Source organism: Vigna angularis, chromosome 8, assembly GCF_016808095.1.
Source record: "Vigna angularis cultivar LongXiaoDou No.4 chromosome 8, ASM1680809v1, whole genome shotgun sequence".
Taxonomy (NCBI): domain Eukaryota; kingdom Viridiplantae; phylum Streptophyta; class Magnoliopsida; order Fabales; family Fabaceae; genus Vigna; species Vigna angularis.
In genome coordinates, this window is record NC_068977.1 from 9,169,332 (window position 1) to 9,194,773 (window position 25,442).

Here is a 25,442-nt window from a genome sequence, read left to right on the forward strand (position 1 = left end):
GATTTATCTACGCACTAATTACTTACAAATTTTGTGTTGTTGATAATTCGTGAGTAATTTCTGTGTACTTACGAAGTTTTGTTTATCAGCTACAAAGTTTAACTATAGATAAATGCATTTCTTTTTTCTAGTCAGTGATGGCAGTGTTGTGTGTAACGCCCCCGGCAACCTACAGGGAATATCCTAAATCACCACCACAGTCTACGAACAAATCGACCACAAATCACAAATCATTGCAAAAACCCAAAAATCGCATTGCGCCACCACGAGCAGCATTGCGCCACCCAAACTGTGAAAACACAGTTCCGTCTTGAAGAAAAGAGGTTGGAAGGGTTTTCTTTTTCTTTTTTAAGGGTTTTTGCGACTCACCATTTGTTGCTTCACTCAAAGTTTTTCATGGTTCTACCAACGAGTTTCATGACTTACCTTGAAATGGTGTCGTTGAAGTTGGAGGTGGAGGAACCGCTGCAAGAAGAGCATGCTCCTCTCAATAAGCGTTTCAAACCTTCATCCGCTTCACAAGACGTTTTTTATCTTTTTCAATATCATTATCTTTTTCTAAGATAGATAGAAACCGTCGGGTCCCGTGAAATTAGGTTTCATAAGTTTCGCCCTTCCGTGGAAATGTTCGATATATTTTTGTAGTGACTGTTTGGAATGAATTCACTGCTTCACAATCTCTTTTCTATATAATAAATTTGTAATCTTATTGCTTCATCTCTTGATTCGTATATATATTATCATAACAAACCTAGCAGTGTATAGCTCTTAACCGAATGATCTTCTCTCAGTGGCAGCAAGCATGTCCAAGTTCGAGGGGTCTGATGTAGATTGAGCTGATAAATGGTGCTCCAGATCAAGGTGTTCAACGACCTGACTTCCCAATTGCTCAGCAATGTACTATCACGCAATAGTATATCTGTTAATTCATTGATTTGATTTCTACTTATGGTTGCAATTGGCCGGGCTAATTCTTTCTTGCAGGAATTGCGTGCAAATACTAAAGCTGGAGTTTAATGGTTCCACTTTAACCTAGAGCGTTTTAATATTAATTTGGAGCTTTTAAGAGTATTCATTTTCATTTTTAAGTAAAAATTTGTTCCATTTTTTGCTTTAACGAACAACTGGAGTTTTAATATAGAATTTAAGAAATATGGTTTGACCAGTGTTAATGTTGTTGTCTTGTGAGATTACTACAATGATGTCGTTGCCGTGAGCTTTGCTGAGTCTGATTGGATGCTATAACTGATGTATTCATGGTCTTATAGTTTTAATCAAGACTGTTGTTGTGTTGGTATGAGTGAGGCTGATTTAATCATGTATTTGTTTGCATCCCATGACATTATAGCCTGGAATTTGTTTTTGTTGCGATGTTCTGTTCTGGTTATGATTAAGTCAAATGTATGTGTCTCTAATTATTTCATTCTTATGCAATTTTTCTTAAACTGTTATATGGAGATTTAGTTTCTTAAACTAACAACATAAAAGTGGAGGAACTATTATAGTGGCAGAGACTTTTTATTGAAATTACCTAAATTCATATTTAATCAAATTTTCCTTCAAAACTATAACAGATTTAGACAATAAATGTATGGTGGAGTTATTTGTCATCCTATTTGGAAGTGTTTTTGTATTTGAAGTATATATCATAAAACTTATATATATCCTGCGAAAGTGACATTACAGGCCCTGAGGAAGGCAATTTTTGTTGCCTTTTACAAAGATATGGGGATTAAACCTTCTGAGGTTTTTGTTTCAGATGGTGCATAGTGTGATATTGCTCGTTTTCAGGTCATGTCTGATCCTCATTGTATATTACATTCCTATGCTAATTCTCACATTAATTACTACAAAGTGCTAAATTTGATTTCTCTCAATGTGTCTAGTTACTTATGGGTCCCAATCTGAAGATTGTCGTGCAGGATCCATCCTTTTCGGTATAGTCATTCATCTTCTTCACTTTGTATAAGTTCTCTGGAATAACTTTTACAACAGTAAACATTATATAAGCTTGTTCTCATTGTTTGGTTACATTGGAACTCTATAAAATCTTCTTACTTATTCTTGTCTTATAATGTGAAACTTGTTTACATGTTCTGTTAAGACAGGCCTACATAGATTCGAGTGTCATAATTGGTCAGGTTGGCAAGTTTGTAGATAATGTTGGGAAGTATAAAAACATAGAATACATGACATGTGGACCTCAAACTAATTTCTTTACTGATCTGCTAAGCATTTCAAGCACAGAACTTATTTTCTTCAATTCTCCAAACAATCCCACTGGTCATGCAGCAACAAGGAAGCAATCTTGTTTCATGGAGCCAGAGAGGTATGCCACTGGTTCCTTTCTATTTCATGTTGCTTTCACTAGCATCTTGTACACCTTATGTTTTTTTTATTTTTAGCTTTGGCAATAATCATTTGTGGCTTCTTATGAAAGGAAACTAAGCTAGTACATATTTTTTCCCAGTGACATGCAACATTATTTTTGCATGACACTTTTTGCTTTGTTTCTAGCTTGTACTATTTTCTGTAATAGAAGCTTAACCTCTTTTTTTCCTTGTTATGTTCAGGTTGCAATTGAAGTGTCATCGTTCTGGAAATTTGCTGGCTTCACAGGTGTCCCCGCCTTGGTTAGACATGTAGTTATTTACTTGTAGAGATATAGATTAATCATCTTATTTGCAATATACAGACAAAAAAAAGACACAAATAAGAAAAGATTAAGCCAGATTAGTCCACAGCATCTTGTAGAAACTATAAATAATATAAAAGAAATAATATTTTGAAACCATTATTTATTAAATACATCTATTATATAACTACTCTTTAAAAAAATATTATTTTTTTAATAAAATGTAAATGTATAAGGTTGTAGAATGAAAGTAAAGTTTGTAGAATGAAAGTAAAGTAATGTAAGATAATTACAGCATGTTATTTGAAGTTGATGAATCAATCAATTAGAGCATCCTACAGTATTTGGCCCTTGGCTTCCTTCGAAGCTGAAACGTAGCAAAGATGCTCCAATATTATCCCTTAATACCAAATAAATTGACATCGGAGGTATTCCATTAAAATATCAATAATAAAAAAAGAAAAAAGATATTGTACCACATTTTTTAATAATATTTTTACACAGGATACATGCTATTTCTTTATTAATTCACTTGTCACTTTATATACTTTATATACGTATTCTAAATCTAATGAAAAAAATATATATTATGTTAAAATGTTTTAAAAAAAAATCTGTTAATGTATTATTTATCAATAAAAACTAACATATTTATATGTATAAATCAAAAGAAACATTACTCTTTATCTTTAGACTATAAGAATTTAGATAAGAAATGAATTTTCGGAACAACTTAATATGGGTTCCAAAATCACTATTGCAGGTATAATTAATGATAACCGTTTGTTTGATTTTGTCTGCAATTAGTGTTGATACATGGCTTGTGACTGTGATCTCCATTGTTGAAACATTGCATGAAACGCATAATCTGCAATGTTAATTGGTGGCATTTTGTAATTTTCATCAATTCGTACACTTTGAAGCCTGAAACTTTGGAATCAAAGTTGGATTACTAGTTGATTCATGTGTTTCGGTTAACTTGACTTTGCAGTGATGATATATCATTGGAAGGACTAGAGCAGCGATGAAAATTTTAATTGCTGCTCCATTTTATATTCCTTGTGGTTAGTGTGAATATTTGATAAAAGTGTGGTTGTTTTACACAGCTAATGCTTTTACTCTTTTTTTTTGTTCCGATGATTAGTTTTAATATCGCTCATTTTATTACAGGATTATATTAAAGAAAGTGATAATTTAGTCTCTCTTCATGATCAATTTCGTGATTGTGATAGGTCACGGATGGAAACTCTTCTAAGTGGATTTCAGGTATGTTTTTGGCCAAGTAAGTTTTAACTTGAAGCTTGAATTTGACACATGAATTTCCCCTCCTTTTTATGAAGACTTCTCCTCATGAGAATGATTAGATTCACTTGATGCTTTAGTACTTGTTTACTTGTTATTCATCTGTAATAGTCATGTAACAGGAACTATGTTAAACCACAACATTACATTCAATAATCTGAAGGACTTACTAAAACATTTGAAGTACATTTTTTCTTGTATTTATTGTATATTAGATCATGAAATTATTTTTAAATTTTTATCAGGCTGAAATTGATTCCATTAGTTCAGACATAAGGATACTCCAGGAGAAATATATGGATATGAGTTTGATACTTAAGAATCGCAAGGTATGAATGTTTAATTTAAACAAAATAAATTCCATAGTTGTTCACTAATGTATCATAACACCCTTTTGGCCTTTCTTTTTGCAAAAATGTAAAGCAATTACAGGCTAGCTAGTCTCAATTACCACTTTACTGGTTTTATTTAATTATTGTTCCTTGGACCACAATCTTTATTGTCTCAGTTATTTGGGTTAGTCATTTTGTGTAAATTGGATGAGGAGGGGGATGATCCTTCGGGTGAAGCTTTGGATGCTGAAACAAATAACGAGAAGTTGGAGGTTTCAGTGCAAGGTTTGATTTTTCAATAGGCATTTGTTTTCTTAATTATGTGCAATGTTTTAGGGTACTAAATTTTGATGCTTAATATTTGTTTATATTGTTTTAAGGTTACCTACAAGGATACGAGTGAGTCATCAAAGGATAAAAAGAGATAATGTCAAACGCAATAGAAGGGCTCACCCAACAACTCTATTGGATTTTTAGACTTTAGAACATTTTAATGGAAATTTTTCAGTAATTATGTGAGGTTACTATTGTATCATAGGTTTTAAAAGGACTTTATTAGTTTATTAGAAGGTGTAATTAAGTATAAATGTAATGTATTATTTGAACAATTTGTTGTATTAAAACATGTTTACTATTTATTTTATAATATTCAATTCTAATTTAAAATTATTTGATTGTGTAATTGATATATTAAAGAGTTTTTATCATATAATCAAATAAATTATAAATAATACAAAAGAAAATCTACATTGCATTCCTGGCGGTTTTGAAACCCAGGTTAATTTTCGCAGTTTTGAAAACCTCTAAAACTACCGGTGGTTTCAACAAAACCTTTGCAAATACCGGCAGTTTCCTCTAACCCCGGTTAGTTCCGACTAGGGCTGGGCATAATTAACTTAACTGCACTAAACTATAGATTATCTATACTATATTAAATTATAAAAACTAAACTATTTTTACTAATAACTAAATTATACCATGTTGTGGTTCAGTTTTAAAAAACTGAACCTTTATAGTTACAGTGCAGTTAACTGCATAAACTATCTCTTTTATGTTTATCTTCTACCATGCTTTGTGGTAAAGTCTTTTTCTATCATTTTTTTCTTTCAATCATCGATTCACTATGGTTATAAATATTTTTTGTTGATGGTCATGTTGACGTTCTATTATTACAATTTTAGATTTAATTTTCTCATATTAAACTTATAAGTTTTTATTTCTGATTTAATTTTAGCATCTTACCTTAATTGGGGATTTTTTATTTAGTTAATTTTTGTATTAATTAGTTGTTCTTAAGTTTAGACAATCCACAACATAATTAAATTGTAATGATAAATAATTATAGTAATGATAAATAATTTTTGTATTAATTTTTGTATTAATTAGTTGTTCTTAAAAAGTTAACTATTATTATAATAATTATTAAAATAAAATGATATTATTAAATTTATACTAAAATAATTATCTATTTTAAAAAAAACTAAATTTTATTATATTGTAATTATATTTCAAAAACTGGTAATTATTTTTATAACTTAATAAAATTAACTATAATTGTAAAAATAAAAAGATAAAAGTACTTATGTAAATAATTATAAAATATAATATTATATATATATATATATATATATGAGAATTCAGAAAAAGGTGAGAAGAGAAGAAAGATGAGAGTTTTTATATTAAACTAGATAATTGTCAAAATAAAAATATTTCGAATAACGCAAAACAGAGATAAACAGAAATATTTTTTAGAGATTAAGTTTTTAATCTATATAAAATAATATATAAACAAATTTATATTATTAAATTAAACTATATTTAATATGAGAATCAAATTTTAGACATTTTATATTTTAAAATTAATAATAAATAGTAATGATAAATAATTATAGTTATTAATTTAATTTTAATAATATGATAAAATAGTACCAATAATATTTCATTAATTTTTTTAAATTTTTTATTATAATTATTTACTAATTCTAATTATATAGATTTATAATTTAATTTTTTTAAATGCTGTGATGTTATTGAATATTAATTTATTTGTTTGTAATTATTAAAAAAAAATCAAATTGAACTAATTCTTTTAACTCTATCGATGATTAGCCATTGACAGTTGTACTGGTGCAAAACTACATTTATTTATTAGAAAAAGGTGCATTATAGTTAACTGAATTGTTTTGTAGTTAACTGAACTAAAAAGTAGTTTAGTTCAGTTTTTGTGAACTATTTTCTAGTGCAGTTCAGTTTTTTAAAACTATTTTATAGTTAATTGTAATAGATTTATAATGCAGTGCAAATAGTGCAGTTTGCCCACCCCTAGTTCCGACGGTTTTAAGAAAACCCCGCTAATACCGGCCGTTTTCACAAAACCCTCGTTAAAAACCGCCGGTAATTTTGTGACGCTGGTTTTCCCAGTGGTTTTTATAACCGCGGGAAACGTATTTTTCGGGGGTTAAAACCCCTGGTAACGTAAAAAATAAACCCTATTAAAATTGTAGATTTTTGTAGTGAACTATTAGAAAATAATATATAATTAGTAATATCAAAATAACCCCAATGAAAAATAAAGAAAGATAATAACATATTAAATTCATTTAATATTTGTACGGTTTTTACAATTCTTAAAAAAAATCACTCTTCTATTTTCTCGACTTCTAAAACATCACTCGATCAGTTTTTAATTATTTAATAAATAACTATTAAAAAAATAAAATAAAAGTATTCAGATTAGTTATTAGTAATAAGGATTTAATCACATCAGTTTTATGGGAAAAACAGCCATAGGTTATTCCTTCCACTTCCAACGTTTTGTATTATTGGATATAATTTAACATTCTTTTAAAATTTTAAATTTAATTTGAAGTTTTTAAATTTAACCCTAGAAATGAAGAAGATGAAAAATCAGAAAATAAAAGTCCGAACAAACTAAAAATACGAAGTTTGTGAAGATTGGTAAGTTTGTGAAGGGAGAATAAAAGGTTGTTATTTAAAACTTTTTCATTAAATGAAAATAAATATTTTATTTAAATTATTGATATTATTTTATGTTATACTTTTACTTTCAAATTTATTCATGTAACAGAAAGAATGACTCGAATACAATAAATAGGGTGAATTGATTGAGAAAAATATACTTCAATTTGTTTTGGAAAAAGGCTTTTTTATTCAAAGCTAAGGAGATTGATTATTTGGAACTGGTGAATAAATTTTAACACAAAAACAAAATACAAGAAAAATATAAAAAAAAAATAGACAAAATTATTATATTGATTTGATCTTCTCTGAATCTACATCTAATTAATCCGAGCAATATGAACTTTTTATTATAATCTTGTATAATTGCAAGAAACATCTATATAACTAGAAAGATATAAATTATATTGTAGTGTAGTGACAATACAATATTTCAATCATGTAAACAAATTTCTGATTTCTTATTTCACTCTTTAGAAGTACTAATACTAAATTTGATGCACTCACATAAATAAATTTTGTATTTCAATCATTAAATAAAACGAATTTATTATAATACAATACAGTATTTAATATTCAAAGTAACTAATTTTTTAAAAATTAAAAAAAATTACAAACCACACCCTTAATTTTATGCATTTAATATCGAAATAGTATTACGAATTAATTTTACTAAAAAAATATAAAACATATTTTATTTTTATTGTCAATTTTAATACAATTATACCACACTAACTATTAGAAAATTATATATAATTAGTAGTATTAAAATAACTCCAATAAAAAATAAAACTAATAACATATTAAATTGATTCAGTATTTACGGTTTTTAAAAAAACCATTAATTTTTTCTTCTCAGACTTCTAAAATATTATTCTATTTGTGTTTAATTTAATAAGTAATATTAAAAAATCACAATAAAAGTATTGAGACTAGTTATTAGTAATAAGGATTTAATGACATCAGTTTTCTAAGCGGAATATGGAAAATTCAACCCTAGCTTATTTTAGGTTCTCGAAGGATTTAATATATGGGGTGAGTTACTCCTATAAGTAGTTGAAGCAGCTAAGCGCAGTTTGGATATTCTTAAGCATGGCTGATTTAATCTTCCAACTGAACAAGCCGTGGCAAGCAGTGTTCTCTCCAACACTAGTGGAAAATATACCTTTTATAGCTATTATTTACATCGATTCAAATCTATCAGCTATAAAAAATGATACGATGGTAATTTTGTAAATATAAAAAATTCTTTTACACTTGTTATAATGAAAATAGGTATAAAATGTAATGCAATGTATAAAATATAAATAGTTTTATACCGGTTAACTTTAAAATAAGCGTAGAAAATCTTTTCTTTTATACCTATTCACCTAAAATGGAAAATCTTTTCTTTTATACCTATTCACCTAAAATAGGTGTAAATTATTGATTAACCCAGGTAAATATTATAAGCGGTGTGAATTACTTTACATATTAGTACAATCTCTTCTCCTCTGTGCAACTTTGGTTTTCTAGTTCGGCCTCCTTCCGGTTCTCCCTCCTTCATTCTCCTTCCATTCTTCTCGTTAAGTTGTTGCTATTATCGAAGTTGTGGAGGTGGTTGGGTGAAGTTATTGTTCGGCGTTTGAAGTTGTTCGTTATGGTTGAAGTTCTCGACTGTGTTGGGTGAAACTTTTGCCTTGTCTGGCTCAGAAAGTTAACTCCGAGCCAAACCCTAACCAATTTTGTTCCGAACTGGAAATCAGAGAGAAACATTGCATTCAATCACCTTAACTATGCGTGTAGCTACGCGTTGCAAACTCACCGACGTCACGCAATCCTCTCTCTCAAGAAATGGTGCGTTCTCAAACATTTTCACCTCTCTCTTTGGTTTTGGTTTGTTTAGCTTTGTTTATAATCTCATTGTTTATTTTTGGTTAATGGAAAAAGTGAAAGACCTAGGGATTAATTGAATCCAAGGCTGTAAATTACATGCAATCAATTTTTTCGATAAAAGATTCTATTAGCAAAACAGAGTTGCGTGAGATCAGTGCTTTATTTGGTGTCACAACGACGCAGGTTTATATTACTTTACTTTCTGTTGAGTTTTTTTCTATTTGACTGCTCGTGTGCATAGTTCTCTGTAAATAAATACAACCAAATAGGAATGTGACTGAAATAGGTTTGCCAAAAGGGCAATATTATCAACTACAGGACACTTTCTGATGCTATACTACTGTATGTTTGGTCATTACGAAGTTTTCTGTTTTACTTTTTTTTGGCATTGTGAATCATGTTAGCCTAGCCTGCTATGTTGAAAAATGTTGATCCCTATAATAGTTTTTGGATGAAACATGCTTGTATATGTATGTTTAATCTCTTTATCGTGTCGTGTTTTTAAAATGTCATACTATTTTATTACATTACAGGTTCATAACAAAATTTTCTTTTCCTGATGTTGTGGCAGTATTATTTAAGATCTGGTGGGTGTAAGTTTGGGAAGTCATTTATGTTGACAGTATATTTAGAATTTCAGAATTCTAAATATATTTAGAATTTCAGAATTCTAAATATATTTAGAATCCAAGCTGGGGCCACTATTGGTGAAGTATATTACAGAATTTCAGAGAAAAGTTCAGTCCATGGCTTCCCTGCAGGGCTTTGCACAACCTTGGGAATTGGACGGCACATCGCAGGAGGTGCATATGGTTCCATGATGAGAAAGTATGGTCTTGGTGTTGATAATGTTCTAGATGCTAAAATTGTTGATGCTAATGGGAGGGTTCTTGATAGAGCAGCCATGGGGGAGGACCTATTTTGGGCGATAAGAGGAGGTGGAGAAGGAAGCTTTGAAGTTATTCTGTGGTGGAAGATCAAGCTGTTTCCTGTGCCACAAACTGTGACTGTTTTCACAGTGACCAAGACCCTTGAACAAGGAGGGAACAAGGTTCTTCATAGATGGCAGAAAAAGGCTACAAAGATTGATGAAGATATTTTCATCAGAGTGCTCATTCAGCTAGGGAATGGCAGTGTTCCAGGCCAGAGAACAGTAACCACATCTTACAATGCTCTCTTTCTTGGTGGTTCTGATAGGCTTCTCCAAGTGATGAAACATGGTTTTCCTGAGTTGGGTTTGACAAGAAAAGATTGTGTGGAGACTAGCTGGATCAAATCTGTGCTCTACATTGCTGGCTACCCATATGGAACAGCCCCAGAAGTTTTGCTCCAAGGGAAGCCCACATCAAAGGCTTACTTCAAAGCCAAATCAGACTTTGTAAGGGAAGTGATCCCAGAGAAGTCCCTGATGAAAACCCTTTGGAAAGTTTTTCTGCAGGAAGATGGCCCCCCTAATGATTTGGAACCCCTATGGAGGCATGATGAGCAAGATTGCAGAATCTGCCACCCCTTTCCCTCACAGAAAGGGAGTTCTCTACAAAATTCATTATGTAACAGGATGGCTTGATGGAGAATAGAGTATGGCAAAGCACATGAACTGGATGAGGAAATTTTACATCCACACAACTCCCTATGTTTCCAAGTCTCCAAGAGAAACATATGTGAATTACAGAGACTTGGATATAGGGATGAACCAGAAGAATAACACAAGTTTTGTCAAGGCTTGGTCATGGGGTTATAGGTATTTCAAGGGTAACTTCAACAGGTTAGTGAAGGTGAAAACTAAAGTTGATCCATCTAATTTCTTTCGGCATGAACAGAGTATCCCTCTTTTGCCAACTACTCAGAGAGGGTAGAAGCCATTAGCATAATAAGCTAGATATATCAAAGGGGTATGCCACTGTATTGTGGCTCGAATGCTAAGAGAGGGTAGAAGCCATTAGCATAATGAGGTTATGAACACTCTACTAAATAATTTAAACTATGAACATTTATTAAATAAATTACATAAGCAAAATAATAAATATGAAGTTATAAACATCTCAAATAAATTAATTAAATAAAAAATAATAAGTCAACACCTCACAAAATAAAATAAATAAATCAAAATAATGAATATAAAATGAAATTATCAACACCACACTAAATAAATTAAATAAGACAGTAAGCACTGCAAGGTTAATTCACTGACCGGCTAAGAATATCGTACTGCATAAGCTTAAACCTTAGACCTATACTCGTACTGGAGCTATGTATGACCACCAAATGACACTTAAATCCATCACTTTGGACACAAAACAGAAGTAAGGCTTCTCTAAATACACTTTTTAATTATTTATTGTTTTTTTCTTGCAGCTACATTGGAGGAAGTGAATCCACTTCATATGGCTGTCAAAGGACAATGTACTTCAGTGGTGGAGGAGATATTACTTGCTGATCCTTCTATATTGAATGAGCGAGATAAAAAGGGCAATACAGCTCTTCACATGGCTACAAGGAAATGTCGTTCACAGGTTAAATTCACATTTCTTTTTGTTATCATACTTGCTTTGGTTTCATTATACTACTCTATAAGATCTTGGTTTTCTGGAACATAAATAAGTTGCAAGTTTGGAAAATGAGAAAATCCAAGATTAGCATGGGATGATTTTAAGACAATACAACTATTATATATAAAAAGTATAATACAAAAGATGCATGAACATGCTGTGGTTTGGTCATACATGTGTGACCTTTTAACACCAAACTGTCTCATATGCATAAAAATAGGACCAAATGAATGGACTTGTTTCCTTTCATGATTGTTGGCTGGCTTTACTGATACGTAGTTGTTTATTCAGATAGTAATCCTTTTGCTTTCTAATAATGGTTCAATTGTCACCCAATGCCGATGGAGGGGTCTCATGGCCTGGAGAGAACTTAGGAAACTAAAAATGGTAAATTTCTTTATTTTCCATATTGCCTTTTTAAACATCCTGTCTTAATCATGAGAAACAGGACAATGAAAATGCAAATGCATCCAACCTATATAACTGAAGTCACTGAAGGAAAAATATAATATCTGATATTTTGTGTTACTAAAGCAAGTTTCATAATAACTGAAAGGTTTGTAGTTTTATATTCATATATTTATTTATTGTCATTATTATCATAATATCTTGTAGTTTTTTAATTTGAACAAGATAATATATAATTGTGTTAAAATTTTATGTTAAAATTTTATGTTAAAATTTTAATCATATGATAGGGTTTTACGTTAAAATTTTAATGAATTTGAAAAATAAACCATCACTTTCGGATAATGAAGGTTTATGAGCAACAGTGAGGATCCATCAATCCAGGTTTTCGGATAGAAGACCAAGTCAAAAGACAGTCACTTAAAAATTGATTTCCAAATTTACTCAAATTTAAAAATAAAGTAAAATAAGTTTGTAGTCAATAATTTATAGGTATAACTTAATTTTAACTCACAAATAACTTATTTTTTTTCTCTCTCCTAAACATATTTACATACATGAAAAATAAAATGGTTCAAAGATTTTATAGCATGGTCCTAGAATATTAAAAATAATATTTATAATATTTAGTTTATAGTTTTAATTTGTTAAAATGAGATGATGACACTTGTAGGGTCATAATTTAGTTTATTAAAATGAGAAGATGATGCAAAATTTTAGAAACAAGAAACAAATTGAAATTAAAATGGACTTTCTTTATTAATAACACAAGCACATAAATTGAAACTGACACAAGAAGCTAGCCAATCACAATCATATCTATTCATTTTTGCGTACTTGTCTAATAAATATGGTGTAATGAAGTAAAGGTTGTTTGGTTCAAATATCAAAGTGGGTTCCATTTGCTTGTCCTGTATGTTGTAATAAAAATTGTTGGTTTAGATATAGTTGTTTTGGATAAGTAACTTGATTTTTATTTTTCTTATGTGCGTTTCAGGAATCCCAACATTCAAAGCTGTATTGTGTTTAATGATAGCTTTTGGTATTACCCCGAGAGTTACATGCAAGTATGTACAACTAAAATTATTAATGTTCAACATTTTTAGCATGTGCAAAATACTCCCTTTTTCTTAGCCCAAAATCTGTTAATTATTTCGAACTCTGATATCTCATATTTTTATTTATGTTGGACTATATACCATTTGGTTGTTATTTTGTAACTAGTTATGTGCAACATTGATGATGGAGTGAAACTATCAAGGTAGTTTGAATATAGAAAATAATTTCCTATATTGTATCATTTCAAATGTTTTATAGTTTCTTATAGTTTTCTTTCTACTGACTAGATACTTTAAGTTAGGAGACGGTCTTGGGTGGTTGAGTTTCTAGTTTTAAAATGCAATTTTCAAAACAAAAATGTGTTCAGCAAAAAAAAGCAGCTGGAATGGTTTTTATCTTGATTAGGAATCTATTTTGCATTTATTTTCAAAAAACAGGGAATTGTTGTGTTTATAATATACTCATAAACTATCATCATTACCGTTATCATTACAGCAACCATCACTATGTTGCCACCTTCATTGTTATTGCTACCATTGCTACCCATTGGAATTGAAGTTTGAGTTGAAGCCCTACATTGTGTAGAAATGGGTAAGTTGAGCAACATATATGTAAGAAAGACTAACTAATATGATTGCTTTAATGCTTTAACATATATTAGGCAATGGATTTGTAGGTCATTTTCATTTATATGTTGCTCAACTTACTTATTTTTTCACAACAGAGGGCTCCGACATACTTGAACTTCAACAATCTCTCAAGTGTGAACTCCTTCAACATTGTAAACTACCTCTTGAGTGGAAGCTCTGGTTGAGATGGTGTTATTTTAGAGTATGCAGAATTCAGTACCTTAAATCACATCTAGAATCTGATAATAATTAGCCTACAAATATCTGCGTATATGATATTAGGTTAAAGTTTTACACCAATTTAATTACAGAATGATCCTGGTATTTTTGTATGCTGTTTTACTTAGCTTATTTTAATTATAGACAATGTAATTGTTAATTTTTTAAGATGGATTACAAACAATGTAATTTTCCATTTCTATGTATAACCGTTTCAAGTTATTAATTATTTAGACTGTATTATAGAATTGAATTTTATACCGGTTTGAATATGGATAGTAGCACATGTAAATCAAATATTGAAAAACAAAACGTCATTTTTATACCTGTTAAAGCACAACAGCTATAAAAAGTCTCTGTTTTCGTACATATTATAATAACGGCAAGTATAAAAGTGGGTTTTTTTCCTGATGCTTTTTTACACCTGCTCCTAGAATGGTAGGTATGAATACCAACTTTTATACCTATTGTAGATAGAACCGGTGTGAAAAGTTAAACTTTTTACACCGGTTCAAAAACCGGTGTGAAAAATAAAAAACTTTCTATACCCCTTGCTCTATACCTACTCTATAAAAAACCTTGTTTGCACTAGTGCAAGCGTTGGAAGCTTATATGGCGTTCAGTTTCCTCATTGGATTTCTACATCAGAGATTTTGACTTTGACATAGACAAAGGGGTCTACTCTCTTCCTTCGTTCGGTGGACTCTTTCTTATATAGTCGCGATAGAGACTGTTAGTATTTTGAGGTTGTAAAAAGAGTAGTTGATGTTGTAGAGAAAATGTAGAGATAGTAGAATGTAGAAGTAATAGTTGAAAGAAGTGTTGTAGTTGTCTTTGTTGTCGTAGATGTTGGCTTCTTACATTAAATGGTAGATGTTGTCTACATCTTGCAAATGGTATAGTTCATGGGTATTTATAGACCCATAGATTATTCTAGAACATACTAGTCACAATTTATGTGGAATGTTCTAGATTTTTACCTATGTAGAATATTCTTGATTTTTCTTTCTATCTTAGACTTTTCTACAATATTCTAGAACTTGTGTTACATTTCTTTTCTTCTATCTAAGGAGCTTCTACATTCTTCTAGAATTTGCATTACACTTTAATACTCCTCCTTAATGCAAATTCGGTAACTCCAAGCATTGTGCGTAGTAGTTCAAATCTTGTCCTTGGTAACATATATTCAATTTGATCTTCTTCCTCCATTGCCTTGACCATAGTTCTTGCTTTGAGGCTTCTTCATAACAATTAGGCTTAATCATGGCCATATTGCAAGTTTCGTATTTGTCTACCAAAGATCTTACTCTTCTTGGACTAGATTCAGGTGAAGAATCTTGTTGTGGAGGTGGAGAAAGTGTACCTGAATTTTCTGTATCTTCTTGAGTTTCTTCTTGAGATTGCTGCACTAGAAGTAGAATGTTGCTTTTAACAACTTTTTCTTTTTCCCAATTCCAAGAAGCATTTTCATCAACTTCAACATCTCGACCGATGATGAGTTTTTTTGTTTGTAGGTTGTAGACTCGATAGCCTTTTGAGTGTGTGCTATATCCCAAGAATATTCCTAGTATAGTCTTATCTTCAAGCTTGTGCCTCCTTTGATCAGGAACATGTATGAAGTAGATAGACCCAAATACTCGTAGGTGTACTTATTTAAAAGTTATCGAGGTTTAATGAAAATCAATCCCAATGAATTGAAGGGTTCAATCATTTGTCGTTTTTTTAACAGTTTAGGTACTTTGAAGCATGGCTGATTTGATAAGTAGTCTCCCAAACGAAATAATTTGTTATATTCTTTCTTTTCTTCCATCCCAACAAGTTGTTGCAACCACTGTTCTCTCCAAGCGCTGGAATCTTCTGTGGCGTTCAGTTCCCTCTTTCTCATCTGCAGCAAACAGTGTGCAAACATGCACCTATTTTGCATAAAGTAATACTTTCTTTCTTATATACAATTAGTAGTTTATTTAGCTACTTTAGATTTTAAGTATAGTTATATCAACATTTAAACAAATAGAATCAATATTATGGTAATAAATGTTTTTTTAATAAATAATCAATTATTTTAGAACTTATCCTCAGTAAAAAAAATTCAAATACGATTTTCTTCATAATTAAAAATATAATAAACATCCTTTTAAAATTAAAAATTATGATAATAAATTAGAATTCGCTTGATAAATATTGATGTTTTATATTTTATAAAATAATTAAAGTTAAGTTTTTAAAAAAGATTTTGTTTAATAATTTAGGATGAGTATAAGTCTTATTTTATCATTCTATTCATAAAAACAAATGTTTCAATAACCAAATACCAAATATAAATTTATTTATTATCTAATAAACTAAGTTATGATTTTGCAAAATATATATATATATATATATATATATATATATATATATATATATATATATATATATATATATATATATATATATATATATATATATTAGGTTAACATGTATGAATAACAACATTGTGACCTATAATATGTAACTGATGAGTGCATATTTATGCCTACATTTATGCTTTAAAATTCAGATTTTTGATGAATTGATGTGCTTGAATGAGTGATTTAAAGAGGATTTGTTATGATTGGATATATTGTGTTTGGAAATAAAAGGGACTTAAAAAGTGATTTTAATTGCATAAATTATTCTTGGAAATTCTTATGTTTATTTGTGCAACTGAAATTATAAGTTTTATTGGTCCAAATGGCAATTCAAGACCCAAAATAAGATTATGTTGCAATTTTGGAGAATGTTGAAGGGGCTAAAGTGCAGATAGAGGAAATTTCAGGGTATTTGTGCAATTTTGGAAAGTCAAAAAGGCTAAAAGATAAAATTCAGTTGTTGAATTTAATTTAGGAATATCAACAGAAAATATCTTTCAAATAATTTTATCATTATCTAAATCTTTTAGTTATTTGGAAGATATAGGATATAAGATAATTGAGTTAATATCTATTAAATATTCTTTAAAACTGATTTAATCTAATGAATATTTGAAAGATATAATATATCAACAGAAAATATCTTATCAACAAACTATTCAGAGTCCAAGCCCAATCAAGCCTTGATAAAGAGACCCAAGGGAGGCAGAAAGGGGACTTCACTTCGTTCATTCTCTCATACTCCTCTCACTTTTCTTTCATCTTGTATTCAACTCCATTCATGGAGAGCTAAACATTTAGGGCTATTCTGTTGTAATTCCATTATGGATTCTGAGGTTACGTTCAATTAATGCAATTGTTTATTTTGATTATTGATTTAAGTTGTTCTCTCTCTATTTCTTTCATCTCTCTATCACTAGTGCAATCAAGGGAAATGACACCGGTTATTCTCGCTTATAGGCACCGGTTCTGCAACCGAGGCATATACAGGCGAGGTAAAAAGGGATAAGCTTAATGCCTCGGTTCTAAACCGAATAAAAAAGGGATCGGTTTTCGCCTCGGTTCCTTCTGAACTGAGGCAGTATCTCAGACTCAAATGCCTCGGTTGGGACATTAACCGAGGCAGTAGGGTATTTTTTATTTTATTTTCTTAAACGATCGGTTTCGCCAGCTTTTCTGCCTCTCGCGAGACCGATCGGTTGTGACCTGCATCCTCCTTTTCTGCCTCTCGCGAGACCTTTGTCGCGCCACCTTTACCAGACCACCACTCAACAACCGTGCCACCTTTACCGGACCACCACAGGCGACCACGCGAGGTCTTCTTCTCCAACTGGCGCAACCATCAACAACCCTCACAGACAAAAACAGCTCAAATGGATCCCCAAAAAGAAATTCCCCCAACTCAAAACCCTAGAGAGCGGCATTGGTGCACCTGGTAGTGGCGACGGCGGTAGTGGTGCAGCCTAGAGAGCAATGCAGGAGCCTAAAATGAAATGGAGATGGATGCTTCGTTCACGAAATGTAGGCAGCGAGATGGAAGCACCAGCGAAGGCAGTAGAGACGACACCAATGACCAGACAACAACAGAGGTGGCAGCAATGAACGCTAGTGGCGACGACCTACGGCAACGGAGCAACCAAGGTCACAACCGCGAGATATGAGAGAGTCCTCGCGAGGGAGGAGCGAAGGAGGCGGTCCGACAGCGGCCACGGAGGCGGGGTGAGAACAACAAAGGAGGCGCGACGAACGCGCAAGGGGAGGCGCGAGCAGTGGGCAATTTTGGAGAATAGTGTTTGCTTAGAGGAAGAAGAAAGATCGCGTGAAGAAAACTGTTTGCGAAAGTGGAGGTGTAGTGCCAGAAATGCTCTACTACCTCGGCCGTTCGGTCAACCGAAGTAGTTCGGTCAACTACTGCCTCGGTTCTGCAAAAAAGCGAGGTCATTCGGTCTCCTCAGTCTGTACATGACAGTGGCAACAGAGGGATTTGCAGGGATGACAGGATTAAATGCCTCGGTTAGGCGCCCAACCGAGGCCGTTCGGTCAACTACTGTCTCGGTTCTTCAAACAAGCGAGGCCGTTCAGTCTGTACGTTAGTGGCAGAGAGGCCGTTCGGTCTCTTCAGTCACAGTGGCAGTAGAGGGATTTGCAGGGATGACAAGACTAAATGCCTCGGTTAGGCGCCTGATAAGTGTGATATTTGACTTATATTCACACTTATTTTAATCTCTTTTTCATGTGTTTGTGTAATAAATCTCATGGAAAGATGTAAATATTGTGTTATATTGTTCATAGAGTAGTTTAATTGCCTTTGTGTGTTTATTTTGCAGATAAATAAGGATTGGAGAAGAAAATAAAAAATCACTATTCACGCGTTGACCGGCACTATTCATCCGTTGACTCGCTCGAGCGAGTGGCACTGTTCGCTCGAGCAAGTCGCGCTGTTCGCTCGAGCGAGTTGCGCGCTCCAGCGAGCCCCGTTTGGTCGCTCGAGCGAGTTTAAACGGTCGCTCAAGCGACTGGACCACTTCCAGACGCGTTAAATGGCCCGAAAATGCAGAACAGAGGTAGTTTTGGAGGGGGAAACTCTCCCAGAACTCAAGGGACGGCGATTTGGAGGCACACCACCACTGCTGGAGCTCATGGAGGCCGCTGGGAGCATGTGGAAGCATCTCTTTTCTCCTCTTTGGGTCTCCTTCTTCTCCATCCACCATGTTTGTAAGCTTGAGGTTCTTCCATGAAAATGGAGAACCAAACCCATCTTGTTAGGAATTGATGTAATTGCTGGATTCTTGTGTAATTGATGATGGATTTCAATATATATATGCCTATTCTGTTAATTTCTAGTTCTTGTTTCCAATCTTAAAGCTTGCATGCGATAGGAATATTTCATGACTTGATTTAATGGATTCATGGGTATGGACACATATCTTGTGGTCTAGATCTGAAACTAGGGCCTAGTGGATGTAAGATATCTAGTAGGGAACTTACTACACTGGTTGTCTTAAGATCTTTGTTCTTAATGCGAATTTTGTTATTAATTGATCATTGAGTTGATTGTTAATAAAAGATTTAGGCTCTTCACCTAAGGAGTTAGGGATTGAGTAATTTCGATGGTTGACATTAGTAATTAATGGAGAGGAGATGAAACTTTTTATGCACAAGAATGAAAGTAGTGAAATCCAAACTTAACAATGCCGATCCATATCATTTCTGACCTTTTTCCGTATCTAAGTGTCTTCAATACCAAAGTCCAACCTTGTAATTATGTGTGAATTTATCTTTTTGCACTTGTTTGTAAATGATGTTATGTTCTATTGAGTCTAGAGGAGTTGTTAATCGCACAATTCTCTAGTATTACGAGTCTCTTGGGAAAACGATACTTGGACTTACCATTTTATATTACTTGAAACGATTCGGTGCACTTGCCGAAATCGACAAGCAGCGCCCAAACGAGGCCGTTCAGTCTGTAGGCAGAGAGGTCATTCGGTCACTTCAGTCACAGTAGCAGCAGAGGAATTTAAATGCCTCGATTAGGCGCCCAACCGAGGCCGTTCGGTCAACTACTGTCTCGGTTCTTCAAACAAGCGAGACCGTTTCGTCTGTTCAGTCTGAACGTTAGTGGCAGAGAGGCTGATGGAAGAAGGATCCAGCTGATTCTGGTGGAAGATGGAATCAACGAAACTCCTTCTAGGAACCTCTGGAATCTGAACTGGAAAGGAGGATGAACATCATTTTGTTGCAACAGAAGAAGATGAATTATGATGATGATGACTGGAGGAAGCATAAACTCTGGACCTACTCTTCAAGAGATATTCAGTGGCTGGAATGAAGGAGAATGGATGATTCGGTGATGAAGATAAGGTTGAAGCAGAGGAGGGTTGAATCAAACAGTGATTCGATGAAGAAAATTGATGCAACAGTGATGGAGAAAATGGAATGAGGGAAGTGGTTTAGGTGCAGAAATATGATGTAGATGGTGTAGAGGGATGCTAGGAATGGAAGCCTAGCTAGGGAGAGAGGCTAGAGGAAACTCTCAAGCTCTCTCTCGGTGACCTTCAATAAGAAGAAAGTTCTGGACAGCATTATCAGAAAACAATTCTTCATTCAAATCAAAGGTCCCTTTTACAATGGCTAAGCAAGCTATTTAAAGGGAAAATACAAGCTCCTGGTTCACGCCTTCACTTGGCTAACGTTGTCAAGCAATGCCAGCTGTGCAAGGGTGAAGAAACGTGAGTAGCTACGTGGTCAACAAGCTAACAACAACACGTGGAGAACAAGTTGGGAGCAGTTTCAACCGTTGGCTCAAACCCTCATCCATTGGGCGCCAGATTTCTTCATCAACATCAACAAAGCAGTTTGGAATGTGACTCATGTGAGGTGCCAAAGCAGCTTGCTGGACAGCTAGATGGTGCCTTTATGCAACTAAGTGAAGATTCCAACATTCCTCCAAGTGAAGATTTGGCTTGCTTCTCCATTCTTGAAGTTTCCTTGCTTCTTGATTTATCAAGCTTCTTGGCTACTTGATCCATGATCTCCTAGTTTTATTAGACTCTACAAAACACATATAAACATATTAAAGAGAATCTACTAAGACTTAGAGAAGAAAATCAAGAAACAACTTCTAAAAGTCCTTCTTCAACTTCCCTTTCTTAGCCTTAGCTTAAGTTGGTACTCCTTTGAATGGAATGCCCTAAATGGGTTTCCATCAGAGGCCGTTCGGTCTCTTCAATCACAGTGGCAGAGAGGTCGTTCGGTCTGTACAGTCCGATCAGGACTAAATGCTTCGGTTAGACACTCAAGCCAAGGCCGTTCGTTCTCTTAGACAGGACAAAATGCCTCGGTTAGGCGTTCACCGAGACCGTTCGGTCAACTACTGTCTCGGTTCTTCAAACAAGCGAGGCCGTTCGATCTGTTCAGTCTGTACATTAGTGGCAGAGAGGCCGTTCGGTCTCTTCAGTCACAGTGGCAGAGATGTCGTTCGGTCTGTACAGTCGGATCAAGACTAAATGCTTCGGTTAGACACTCAAGCCGAGGTCGTTCGTTCTCTTAGACAGGACTAAATGTCTCGGTTAGGCGTTCATCGAGACCGTTCGGTAAACTATTGCTTCGGTCGCTTAAAAAACTAAGGTTGTTCGGTTTTTAGGTATCGGTTCGTTTATAACCGAGGTCATTCGGTCTATAGGCTTCGGTTTTTTTGAAACCGAAGCGTCATGTGCGAGTTAAAATGCGCTTTTTTTACTTGTGTATCTTATTAAAAGTAAAATTTTTTGCATCATAATGTGTTTGAATCTACATGCATATTGATTGTATGAGTTTTAGGGTTTCTAGGTTTAATTGAGAATCTACTTTTATTTAATTTAGGAACTTTCATACAATTAAATGGTTTTTACTATCAATTGAGAATGTACTTTGATTGGTAGTAATAATTTCAATTATAATCAATTGAGAATTTACTTTGATTGATTAACTTTTAACTTGGTTAGAAGATTTAAGAATAGACATGATTAAACACAATAGGATTTGATTGAGAATGTACTTTGGTTGAATTTATTGTGAATAATCTAGAAAGGTTTTGCATTTGATTGAGAATTTACTTTGGTTAAATGCATGATCGTCCTCAAATTAATTAAGAATGTACTTTAATTAATTTGAAACTTAAATAATAATCAATTGAACAATTATCTATGAATAACCGATGATGAATCTATCTTGGGAAAGTAGTGGAATTAGCCTATTTCCTCATAATTCTTTTTAAGTTTCTTACTTTTCTTTAAATATTCTCCAAACATCCCTTTTATCATTGCATTGCATTCATAAGATTAAAATATTGAAAAGCAATTCCATATTCGTTGGGAGACGACTTAGGGTTACTTTAACCCTATCTACTTTCTTGAATAGTACTTGGCAATACTGAAGTTGCCTTGAAAAGTAGTATTAATTTGATAGCTTCAACGACAGTTTATCAAACCTATACATAAGTGTCAAAAACTATAATCATATTTGACATTTAAAAAAAGTTAAGTGAGTTTCAAAAAATTATCGCATCATTATTTATTATTGTTCATACATGTTTACCTATTGTAACATCCCATTTTGGTCAAGAGAGAAACTATTGTTCAATGCTAAGTTACAAAAGACAGTGAGATTGTGGGATTTAGAGCAGGTCATAAAGTTGGTTTGAGGGCTGATGATACTCTTTGGTTCAAAGGTTTAGAGTAAGAGTTTGTGTTACTAAAGATTTCTATGTTATGTGGCATTTGAGGTGATCAAAGTGTTTAGGTTGGAGGTTTACGAGAAGTAATTTCTTAGTAGGGAAGGAAAGAGATGGTGGTGCATCAAGTGTAGTTGAGCGAAAGACGGGAGCAAGCGTTATGGGAATCCAAAATGTATGATAAACGAATGTGAAGAAGAGATGATGTTGTTTCTACATCATTTTTGGGGTGTGATCACTAGGGAGGTTTAGTTGTTTTCAAATAGTTCTCTGGTGGATTATGGTCTTCATGAGATGCCTTGTGTTTAAAGAAGGAATGCTAGTGGTGATACATCAGTCGTGGATCAAGTTAGAAAGTGAAGAGGGTGGTGAGAATCAAAAGAGGTTAACATGGATATGTGAAGAAGAGAAGATCAAGTCTTTGTGGCATAAAGGGTTTTTGGTTGGTGTTTGAACCAAAGCTAAGGGTAACAATTCCTTTTTGGATAATTTTTGTGGAGTACAAGAGGTAGGTGGTAGTTTGGTTGAAGAAGTAGTGGTTTGGACTCAGTGTAATCGTCGAAAGAACTACAAGTTTGGTAGATCTCCGAAGAAAAGTAGATGACCAATTGAAACCGTTTAGTGTAAGTCTGGGCAGCTAGGAGTGACTTTTGGAATGTACATTTTTCAGGAAATAGGAAAAATGTTGAGGAAACAAAATGACAAAATTTTCAAAAAAGAGAAGAGTTCTCAGGGTTTTAGCAAGATTATAGCAATTTTGAAGAGAATACCATTTTCAGTAAACAAATGAGCAAGGAAGTATGGAATCAGAGTAGCACAATGGATGATGGTGGACATGTTCTTATCAAAAAGTGGTGTGTATGAAGAACTTTCTTAATCATGGGTTGGTGGTTTGTGAGAGATGAGTTTCTTTAAAACAATATTGGTGATGTTATATGAGAAATAGTTGGGAGTGCTTGGTGATCTTCAAGAGTCAGAAGTAAGTTTAAGTATGGAAGAAATATGTATGAGGCAGAGAAGACAAGTGAGCCTATAGTTTCAAGTTGCAGTGTCAAATTTGAAGTGATAGAGTATAAATGGACGTTGAGCATGGGGAGCGGGTCAATGGATGAAGGAAATGAACCGAGATAAGGTTTCAAGTTGTAGTGTCAATCTTGAGGTAAGCAAACATTAGTTCTGGTTGGAAGCTGAAAGAAGATTCGAGTTTTTAGTTTGGTAAGTGATGAGTGCATATTTATGCCCTTGTTTTAGATTTAATTTCAAAATTTTAGTGGAATAATTGTGCTTAAATGATTGATTTGAATTTGTGATGATTGGATTTATCAGGTTTGGAAATTAAATAGGCTTAAAATGTCATTTTTAGTTGCATAAATTATTTTGGATAGTCTAATGTTTGTTTATGCAGCTGAATTAAAGTTTGAATTGCAATTTTGAAAAAGAGAGAAATGACTAAAGTGTAAATAGAGGAAATTTTTGGGCTTCTCTACAATTTTGGAAAATTAAGAAGAGGGTAAAGGGAATTTAGGAGAAAATTCAGTTGATATTTCTAAGCTTCTAGGACTATTCCATTGTAATTTCATTATGGATTTTGAGGTTAAGTTGAATTAATGAATTTGTTTCTTTTGATTATTGATTTGAGTTCTTCTTCTTCTATGTCTTTAATCTCTTAATCATATTAAAAGCAATGATTTCTGCATCATAAGGTGTTTGAATCTACATGCATATTAATCATATGAGTTCAAGGGTTTCTAGGTTTGATTGAGAATTTACTTTGATTGAATTTAGGAACTTTCATATGATTAAATGAGTTTTTGCTACTAATTGAGAATGTACTTTGATTTGTGGTAAGAATTTCAACTATAATTAATTGAGAATTTATTTTGATTAATTAGATTTTTATTTGGTTAGGAGATTCAAGAATAAACATGATTAAACACAATAGGATTTAATTGAGAATGTACTTTGGTTGAATTCATTTTGAATAATCTAGAAATGTCTTGCATTTGATTGAGAATCTACTTTGGTTGATTGTATGATCACCCTCAAGTTAATTAAGAATGTATTTTAATTAATTTGAAACTCAAATAATAATCAATTGAACAATGATCTATGGATAACCAATGATGAATCTATCTTGGAAAAGTAGTGGAATTAGCCTATTTCATCATAATTGTTTCTAAGTTTCCTATTTGTTCCTCAAACATTCTCTAAACATTAACTTCATTAGCATAGTTTCTCAATTTCAATCTTGAGTATTTCATAGCATTTATAAGAGTCAAATATTGAAAAGCAATTTCGTATTCATTGGGAGATGACTCAGGATTACTTTAATATTATCTACTTTATTAAATACTACTTAGCAATAATGAAGTTGTGTGGAAAATTAGTTTTAATTTGATAGCTTCAACAATAACTTATCAGTAAGGATTTAGTAAGAGTTGATTAAAGAGTATGAAGACTAGGGTCTGAGGTGGAGTTGTAAAGAGATTTCAGTAGTATAGTGGAAACACTATAACTAGGGGGTTTCTCAAAATGGTTGAGAAAGGGTAGTTGGAACAATCCTAGTTTGAGATGTATCATAAGATGGTTAGGTATTGATCAAGCTAGTGATTTCGAGTAGTAAAGGATACAAATCTATGCGTGTTCACGAGCTAGTGGGTCGAGAAAGGGAAATGATTCAGGTTGACAAGTTAAAGAATTGAAGATGAAGAGTTCAATTTGGTTTTGCCGCGACAACAAATGAGAGAGTTCTACCTGGTAATAGGGTAGCATAGTGGGAAACTATGTTCTTGAAGGGTGAAGGTCAGTCAAAGAAGGTGAAAGTGTCATCAGAATAAGTATGTTTATAGGTGAT

General features: G+C 32.8%; 1 protein-coding gene and 1 pseudogene across 7 annotated transcripts; both read left to right on the top strand.

Moving 5' to 3' along the window:
* LOC108343869 (vacuolar protein sorting-associated protein 52 A) lies at positions 1-4,915 on the top strand. 7 transcript variants are annotated; one of them, XM_017582285.2, is made up of 11 exons: positions 5-323; positions 792-897; positions 985-1,019; positions 1,676-1,791; positions 1,887-1,937; positions 2,109-2,329; positions 2,574-2,619; positions 3,806-3,901; positions 4,183-4,266; positions 4,446-4,554; positions 4,650-4,915. In XM_017582285.2, the coding sequence occupies exons 5-11, from the start codon at positions 1,893-1,895 to the stop codon at positions 4,670-4,672; spliced, it is 624 nt and encodes a 207-aa protein (XP_017437774.1). In that variant the 5' UTR covers positions 5-323; positions 792-897; positions 985-1,019; positions 1,676-1,791; positions 1,887-1,892; the 3' UTR covers positions 4,673-4,915. The 7 variants fall into 7 exon arrangements, with proteins under 7 accessions (XP_052723469.1, XP_017437774.1, XP_017437776.1 ...); XM_017582287.2 differs by having other exon boundaries at positions 1,687-1,791; XM_052867509.1 differs by lacking the exon at positions 985-1,019 and having other exon boundaries at positions 1-323; positions 1,687-1,791; positions 2,234-2,329; positions 2,574-2,633.
* Positions 4,916-8,340: 3,425 nt separating this feature from the next.
* LOC108344469 (berberine bridge enzyme-like 13) lies at positions 8,341-14,209 on the top strand (annotated as a pseudogene).
* Positions 14,210-25,442: the final 11,233 nt, after the last annotated feature.

Bases quoted from the DNA above. Each gene is read 5' to 3' on its own strand.
- LOC108343869 (XM_017582285.2), top strand. From the start codon at position 1,893: ATGGGTCCCAATCTGAAGATTGTCGTGCAGGATCCATCCTTTTCG. The intron at 1,938-2,108 runs GTATAGTCATTC...CTGTTAAGACAG, and splicing joins TGCAGGATCCATCCTTTTCG to GCCTACATAGATTCGAGTGT. The intron at 4,267-4,445 runs GTATGAATGTTT...TTATTGTCTCAG, and splicing joins TGATACTTAAGAATCGCAAG to TTATTTGGGTTAGTCATTTT.